Source organism: Copadichromis virginalis, linkage group LG12 (assembly GCF_057382275.1).
Source record: "Copadichromis virginalis isolate Kocher_CV1m ecotype Utaka linkage group LG12, C_Virginalis_male_GT1.1, whole genome shotgun sequence".
Lineage (NCBI taxonomy): Eukaryota > Metazoa > Chordata > Actinopteri > Cichliformes > Cichlidae > Copadichromis > Copadichromis virginalis.
The window spans coordinates 20,520,082-20,529,289 of record NC_140629.1 but is presented as its reverse complement, the minus strand read 5'-3'; the positions used below and the strand labels follow the sequence as shown (position 1 = coordinate 20,529,289).

Genomic DNA, 9,208 nt, shown 5'->3' with positions numbered 1-9,208 from the left:
ATATATATATATATATATATATATATATATATATATATATATATATATATATAGTTGCTGCATAGTCTCCAATGACTACAACTGTATGTATAAAACAATGTTGTATATAGCCTAACTTTTTGTGTAGACAAACATGATTCTTCTACCTCACATACAAGCCACAGGAGGAGATTTTTTGTTACCCACAGCAAGAATCAGTCCAATCAAAAGAAGCGGTTTACATTTAACACAAGAAACCAGTAAAACTGGAATAAAAAAAATCTATTTGGCATGACTTCTGATCACAGGTAGGAATAGTTAACACGAATATGTTTTGTGTGAGTGCTATAGCACTCATGTTTCATGTAAATGTGACGCCACATAAATATTTACCTTGATATTCGTGTTGTGAGGATCTGTTTCGTTGTTTGCAACGAAACTACATTTCATCAATTAATGTCTTAATTTACTTGACCAGCAGATGCATTTTTAATTCCTCGTGTGAAATATGCCAAAGGGTTTCATAACATATTTGTTGGCAATCAGAAGTATCCAGTGTACTTTAAACGGACCGATAACAATCTAAGGTTAACTCAAATCAGCAGAAACACTGCACAATCCCAAGTCATAAACTGTAAAAGCAAACTTTGAAGGGAAGGTACAATCCTGAAATGACGCTCTTGGTTTTTTAGTTCCGCCCATTTGGCTGATGACGTATGGACGCGGAAGTGCCGCCAAAAAAACCGCCGCCGTAGCTGTTTTCAACACTTGTAGAGACATGTTTGTCAGAAAGCTCAGTGACTTAATTTACAGTCACCGTGGCTCTTATTTGTCATTGAGAAACTCGGATCTGATCCAGCCCGGAAAGCCGCACATATGTGGGGATGCACAGCTCAGTTCTTCAGAAAACAGCCCAGTTCGTTATAACCTGAAGTGTACCTGCACTAAGTAAGTCATTAGGATGGAGAATGGGGTGGCATCCACCAAAGAAGAGGGCTTCCTTTCCAGAATGGCTCTCAATGACAACAAAGCTGGTATGGAAGGTCTTGACAGAGACAAGATCAATAAGATCATCATGGAAACCTCCAAGGTAAGTGCTCACAAATCAAAGACACGCGCATGACACACCTGAGGTCACATACCCGATAGTCATCTACACAACTGTCTCCGAGAGGATGCAAATAACCGAATGATTAGTTTTTAGAACACAAGCATGGATAATTTGTTGACGTGCCGTTCTGTATGTCTTTATGTTTTGCTAGGATGGATGGAAAATAAGGGCAGCAATATATTGAAACACGCACAAAAAATACATAGAAGTACTACATATAAGGCAATTCTAACAAGCATGAAATGTTTGACACCTTTATTCTCCAACAAAGCCTGAACTCTCTTAGCTAAGCTTTCTTGTCATTTCTTTAAGCAGTCTTCAGGAATAGTTCTCCAGGCTTCCTGGAAGACATTTAAAGCTCTTCTATGGATGTTGGCTCCTTTTAGATGATGCCACACTGTTCCATGCTCTCCATGACCGATAGTGTTGCATTGTGTGCTTTTTGTACCCAAGTTTTTACTGCACCGGCAGTGTGTTTGGACACAAGCCTTAATTCAGATGGTGTGAAAAATGAAGTTGTTGCTAATCACACGCTTTCCAGATGTTATTGTACGGTGAATTCAAATCCGATGATACTTTTCTGTGTTCATAATTTAATCAGTTTTAACAAGAAACCACGACAAAGCCTCCACCGTGCTCCACAGATGGCTGCACACATCCACTATTTAACCTTTCTCTTGACCACCTGCATACATACTGATGACAATTTGAACAAAAAATTTAAAATGTGGATTCAGCACTCCACAAGACCTGTTGCTGCTGATTTTCAGTCCACTTCTTGTGTAATTTGACACACATGAGCCTTTTCTTCTAGTTTGCCTTCCTTAAGAATGGCTTCTCGACAGGCACCCTTCAACTGACATTATTTCTGATGATGCATTTTTTTTGTAGAATTCTTATATCACCATATAAGTGTCATAATTCATTCCTTACAGTAATATGAATAGCTTTTGTATAATGGTGTTCTAAAATGTTATTTTGAAATATGTAGATGAGGCATTACATTGTTAAGTATGTTTCAGTTTGCAGTATTATAAAAGCTTACCCGTGTATGTGGACAGTTTCTCACTGCTATAGTCATTGTAGACTTTGTGGGAGCAAAATCTAAAAATTGACTCTTTTTTTTTTTTTTTTTTTTTCCCCGGTTTACTTGGATGTATCTAGCTTTAACCAATAAAAGGCACAAATGACACTGTGGACAATATGAACCTCCATCCACTTTTGTAGATTGTATCCTGTTCCCCTTTGCGTCCACTATCCTCTGTGTAATGACATCCAGTCCTAAAAATAAATGAGCTACAGTAGCTTTTTATTAAAGCTGTAAAACAGAGTTGTTATAACTCCCCATTGTCCTTGTCCTTCCTGGGCAGGGATCTAAGTTTTACGAGAATGAGCTGAAGAGAGATCAGCAGGTGAACCAGCGCATTACGAAAATGATGCTACAGAAGGCACGGATCACAGAGCAGCAGTTAAAAAAAGCACAAGTTCAGGTAAGATGTAAGGGATTCACATGGCCAAAGCTCACTTCTTTTTCCAGAGGTGACCCGAAAATCACACAGACACAACTCAGGTGAGCTTCAAGCAACTGGCTTCTTTTCATTTTATTCTCTCTGTGTAGGTGGAAAAGGTTTCCACAGCGCTGGAGAAGAGTCGTGATCTAAGCCGTGTGATTGTACATGTGGACATGGATGCTTTCTACGCTGCTGTTGAAATGAGAGACTGTCCTGAACTGAAGGACAAGCCCATGGCCGTAGGATCCATGAGCATGCTGGTGGGTTAAAAACATTGCTATTGTGGCTAATGGACACGCCACAGATACTGACTATGAATTATGTCTGAACTCTGAAACAAGATATTAAAGGTTTATTTCAAATATAAACCACACTGCACTGAAATATAGTATACACATGCTCTCACTACTTTACAAACTACACGGAGATTAAGTATTGAAATCATGGCCATTTAAGATCCAGAACAGCCACTCTCTCTGTTTCATTCATATCGCCTCTTTTCCTTTCACAGTCGACCTCTAACTATCACGCCAGGAAATATGGGGTTCGAGCTGCCATGCCTGGCTTCATTGCAAAGAAACTCTGCCCCAGTTTAGTCATTGTTCCACTTAACTTTGATAAGTACAGAGCTGTGAGCAATGAGGTAAGCGCAATACCTAAAAACACACATGCAAACAAATTCTTTCAGTGGCTTGTTGCTCAACAGGTGCCCATCTGTCTGTGCTTCTGTTAGATCCGGGAGATCTTTGCAGACTATGACCCGAACTTTCAGCCAATGAGCCTGGATGAAGCTTATCTAGATTTCACAGACCACCTGGAGCAGAGGCAGCACTGGCCAGAGTCCACACGTACACATCACTTCCGTGTCAGAGACATGACCACAGGTAGGGATTTGTTTTTCTTTAATATATACACACAAACACATTGATATTAAGTTTTATATATATCAGGAATCCATTTAATTGTTGTGTGATTTATTTATTTTTTCTTGTAAAGATGAGAAAAAAGCTGAGCCTTCCCAGGAAGCTGTGACAGAGGTGAGAGAGCTCTCCCCAGTACTGTTTGAGGACAGCCCAGGCTCCTCTCCCAGCCCAGTGGGCCCTGAAGGTGTGCATGCTCCTGCAGGTGATTTCGAGGTGTTTGGGACATCTGTTGAAGAGGCTGTGCGAGAGATGCGCTTCCGCATTGAGCAGAAGACGATGCTGACTGCCAGTGCAGGTGAGCAAGAAACCAGTCTGCTTTTAATTTAAAACACGCTCATTTTAACTGCATAACAGGGATATACAGTAATAAATCTCAGATCCTGAGCTCTAAGCAGTCACTGAACATCGCTGATCCCTGTGCCATTGTTGAAGCTGCTGTCATTACGAATATCTATTTATTTATTGCTCTATTTATGATAGTTTACAACATATTTTGATACTACATTTTTATTACTTTTGTTTGACTGTACACCAAGTTCATCAGTTCATTCTAATCTAATGCAACCCTGACAAGTCTAGTATGCATATTTTGGGAATTATTGTGCATGCTTTACCAGCTGTTTGGGGGAAAAAATAGCCAATGATATTTTCCAATCTTCCAGGAATTGCGCCAAACATGATGCTGGCTAAGGTGTGCAGTGACAAAAACAAACCCAATGGACAATACAGACTCCCATCCACCAGAGAGGCAGTGATGGACTTCATCCAGAACCTTCCAGTTCGCAAAGTACAGTACCCATTGCTCAAATTAAAGCACTAGCAGAGCTGTGTGCTTGTAGTATATTGCTTGACAATGTAAGATTTTTAGTATTTTTCTTTTTCTTTAACTGCAAAAGTGCAAATAACGTTTGAGTTTGGACTCGCTTGTTTGCAAACCTCACTCCTCTGGGTTAGAGCTGAGACAACCCACTGCAGTATGAGGCTCATGGTTCATAATAGTCAGTCTGTGGCTCAACTTGATAACAGAACAAAGTTAAAACTGCAGTTGTCACATATTTGTGTCTGTGAGCAGACATGATGGAGTCCATTTGGTAAAAGATACATCAGCTGGATGTTTTTCAAGGGTTTAATAGTAAACAGAAGATGGTTTTTAGAAGTAGAAAAACAAACATAGAAGTTTGTTTTTGGGCTCTTACATGTGTAATCCTGCTCTGTGAAAAAGCATTGGATGTGTTAAATAACCATCTGAAATAAGGTTTGTTAGCTTGATGCTAGAAGAGTGGCTTTTTAAAAAAAACAAAATTGATTTGTGATCTCAAACAAGAAACACAATTGCTACAATTTTTTCCTTTTTATCTTGTGTTTGGACTTTCTCCGGTGATTTAGTTATTGCTTTCTCCAGTTTATTTGTAGCATGTTTAAAGCTACTTTCAGTTGCTCCCTTATTCACAACGGGTCTCTCTGAATATTTAGTTTTTACTCCAGAAATCCACGTGTCTCACGTTCAAAGGATCTGTGTCTCCTCCCAGAATCGAACCAGGGATCTTTTGCTTGTTAGCTGAATGTGTTTGTTTTTTTCCTCCTAATTGTCTTCATTGATTTCTTTAAATAAATGTTAATTGTGAAGTTCTGAGTAGAATGCAGTATAAAGGTTTACAGACATGTTGTGGAGTCACTGTGAAACATGGCTGAAAGGCTAAAAACATGTTTATGTGCTTTTCTAGGTTTGTGGCATAGGAAAGGTGAGTGAGAAGATGCTGAACGCTTTGGGTATAAGTACCTGCTCCCATCTTGGCCAGCAGATGGCGTTGCTGTCATTGCTGTTCTCGGAGACAGCCTGGCATCATTTCCTGGAGGTTTCTCTGGGACTGGGCTCCACATATATACCCAGGTACTGTCTGCTTGCTTCATAACACTCAAGTACAACTGATCTCCAGAAGAAGGAGATAAAGCTGACTGTCTCTACTGTCACACAGGCATGAAGAAAGAAAAAGCATGAGCACAGAGAGGTTTTTTAACAATTTTAATTAATATTTGATAGTTTAAAAAAATGGTTTCCTTCTTTCAGCTCTCTTCTAATTTCTCTGTCATACTATCAATATTTACAGGACCTTTAAAGAACTGAGTAAAGTTGAGGAGCAGTTGTCTTTGTGCAGGGAGCTCTGTGAAGATCTAGCAGAAGACATGAAGAAAGAAGGTCTGAAGGTATTGATCAGTGTTATTGTAACCTTTAAACCCATATCCGCTGTATAAGAAGATTTTCTTTAACATCTTTTCAGCTACCTTGCTTTCATACATCAACTTTTTTCAGACAAGAGGCAAGTTAAAGGAAAAGCTAAACCCCTGACCCCTTCATTACAGCTGTGTCATCCCCCTGTCATCTTCTTTCTAGATCGCAGTGCCTCCTTCCATAGGGCACGAGTGATCACTGAATGATTTGATGGCTTAAAAGTTGTGTAAAGTTGAACACCTACACATTGTGGACCGACATGTTAGACGCCGCTCTCTATCACCATCATCGAAATAGCAAAAGAGGGAAAGAAAAAACAATTTCTTTTGAAAGTATGATGCTCTGTCGCTCCAATACATTTCCAGAAACAGGAAGAAGCTATTTTGGCAGCACATGGAGGCTCGACACCTTCCTAACACACAATTCTTATACTTGGCCTTCTTAGATTTACTGTGTCTCCAAACAGAATCTCGTACAGTTACTCTAACATGTTCATTCCCTTTTGAATCGATACAGTAAGGACTGGATGGCTTAGCACAACTATTACCCCCCCTACCTGGGTCCTGATGTGGCTTTGATAGCTGCAGGAAATGGAGGACCATTAAAGAGACCGAAGGGGGCTACTATCAGCTTTGAACATATCGCCATAAAAACTCACAAAATGGATTCTGACAAGTCAATCACTGATATGATTATACAGATTTCCATCTCTTTCCTGGTACTATTATTTACGTCTAATTAGAGTGCAGGCTGAAATGGCCGTGACTGTTTGCCTAATATGAATTTAAAGGCGTATATATATATATATATATTTTTGTCTTCCTGGAAGGGTAAAACGGTAACACTGAAGCTCAAGAATGTGAACTTCGAGGTGAAAACCAGGGCAATGACGCTGCCGTGTGCTGTTGCCACAGTGGATGAGATCTTCGCTGTTGCTAAGGACCTCCTGAAAACGGAAATAGAAAATGAGAGTCCTCAGCCACTCAGACTGAGGCTCATGGGTAATTAGATATAACAATAAAACTGACATATCAATTAATATAACTAGCTTGAAATGAACCTAAATGATGTGTGACAAGCTTCATGTGGAAATAATAACACAGCTGGCATTCGTTTAGAGGTTTTCTCCGGATGATTTGTTTTTGTGCTTGTAGGTGTTCGAATTTCTGCCTTCGCTAGTTTGGATGATAAAAAGCCCTTGCAGAAGAGCATCGTCGGCTTTCTGCAGAGCGGCAAGGCAGACTGCTCTAGTTCTTCCCAAGGGATGCTTCAAAAACTGGGGAATGAGCATCTCTCCGATGCTTACTCCTTCCACACCTCGCCACTTATGTGCCCCCTAGTGGAACAGAAACACCAGAGACAAGAAGACCTTCCCTGGCGGAGTAAGCAGAGGCAGACAGAAGGAAGCCAGGCGACTGTGGGACTCCAGCAGTCTTTCTTTCAAAGGGCTCATGTTAGAAGACTGCAACTCGAGGCAGCTAATGCAGCCACAAAAAATGAGGGGAGCGGGGAAAACGCTCCAGTGATTGCTAACACAAGGACTCCGGCCACAGCAAGCGAAAACAACCATTTACCGCCCGATCTCTCAGAAAATCCCAGTCCTGTACAGGCGCATGCATCCACATCAGCCTGTGAAGAATCAGAAACCCTCACATGTCCCGTGTGCTTCAGAAAGGTGGAAACAACCGACCTGAATGTCTTCAACACGCATATAGACCAATGTCTCAGCAACGCCTCTCAAAAAACAAACAATGGCACAGAGTCAGACACAGAGTCAGAGTCGGGTCTAAAGAAGGACCGCGAAGAACGTGCAGCAGTGAACAAACTGAGGAGGCGGCACGAGGCTCAAGAGAAGAAGTCAAAAGTCAACCCTCAGAAAGGCCAGAGCAGCGTAAAAAAAGATTCTGTTCAAAAGGTTTCGTTGATTAAAGACGACAACAAAACTGCGACCTTGCAAGAGCCTCAGCCATCTAATAGCAAAGGGCCAGTCTTCGTCTGCCCAGTGTGTCAGCTGACCCAGGAGACTCATGACCTCGCTGTCTTCAACCACCACGTTGACCTCTGCCTGAACCAGGAGGTCTTACATGAGCTGGGGAGACAGACATCATCCTCCATAAATCCATCTCCAGTTAAAAATAGCAAGAGCACAGGTAAGTGCGTGTATTAAACAAAGGGAACCTTGTTGTGTGTGTATTCTGAAAAAAATGTTTTTCATTACGATGCATGCAGTCACTACATGCTTCGGCTACATGAAGGTACTAACAGCAACCCTCTCTTCTGACAGAAACTATTCTGTCCTGATGACAGGAGCGATGCTGTTAGCCGAGTCTATAAGCTGTATGACAGCGGAGTTAACAGAAGGAATGTGTATTTGGGAAGGGGTCGGTGGCCTATGACCTTGTTATTTACAGACAGTGACACTATGTGAGACGTTTGTATCGATTCAGACCAGGAAAAGACATCTCATTTCACCCCATGGGGCTCCCTTTGCCCCGGGCTTGGAAATTGCTAAATCACTTTCTCACCTATTCATTTCCTACAATGAACTGCACCCCGGTTTCCTCTTAAACAAGCCTGCCTCAGAAATTGCACTCTTTATATCCCTGGTGCTGCGATTGTGCACCTCCTCAATGGAAGTCATTTTTATGTCAGAGAAAAGACAGCGGGGGATACATTATTTTTTCTGTCCATGCCAATAAGTGTCCCTTTCTGTTTGTAGACGGAGGACATCTTCTGCTAAAGCAAGCAAGCAAAGGCAAAAGCAAAAGGTGAGACGGCTTGTTTACAAATCGCTTCACTGAATGCTGACACGCGATCTCTTCTTGTTCCATTTAGTGTGACTGAAGTAGCATTGAAATTTTATGTATAAATAAAAGTATTCATTGTTGTGTGTTCTTTTTATGATTTAGACGGGACACGCCTTCGTCTCCTCAGTCTAAAAAGGTTAAAAGCCTCGGTCCTTGCAACACCATCGACAAGTTCTTCAGGTGACAGTCATTCAGGGGCAAACTCCAGCCTAGTGCGGATGAACTGAGGAAGTAAAAACGCAGCTCTTCTATTCCCTCGGCTTCCCTGCGCGGTTTTTATTCATCCTGCGGTCACTGCGCACAAAGCTTGTTAAGTTTGCACATAGAAGATGCTCCTAAAACACCTGGCTTGTCTGCTCTAAGCGATATTCAAAATGAAAGATGAAGACAAGTCCAATAATTCCTTTTAATGCATTTTTATTTAATGGTCAGGCTAGATATATATTTTTTATTTATCTTCATTAAGTTATTTTATTATGACATTGTCACATTTGTGTTTTTGTGTAGTGTATACCTTTAATAATGACGAAAAGAGATTTTTTTTTATCATTTAAATTGTTGCAATAAATTATTCTGCTGAAATCTCACTTTTAGGGACATTTTTTTTGTTTACACTCAACACTAATCACTTCTCCAACAGCCTGAAC

General features: G+C 40.8%; 1 protein-coding gene across 1 annotated transcript; it reads left to right on the top strand.

Moving 5' to 3' along the window:
- The first annotated feature begins 680 nt into the window (after positions 1-680).
- Positions 681-9,148, top strand: polk (polymerase (DNA directed) kappa). Its single transcript, XM_085475220.1, has 14 exons — positions 681-1,069; positions 2,461-2,580; positions 2,709-2,861; positions 3,113-3,244; positions 3,335-3,485; positions 3,598-3,819; positions 4,187-4,311; positions 5,249-5,415; positions 5,501-5,533; positions 5,633-5,729; positions 6,584-6,755; positions 6,909-7,904; positions 8,474-8,522; positions 8,664-9,148. The coding sequence occupies exons 1-14, from the start codon at positions 941-943 to the stop codon at positions 8,743-8,745; spliced, it is 2,628 nt and encodes an 875-aa protein (XP_085331346.1). The 5' UTR covers positions 681-940; the 3' UTR covers positions 8,746-9,148.
- The last annotated feature ends 60 nt before the right edge of the window (positions 9,149-9,208 follow it).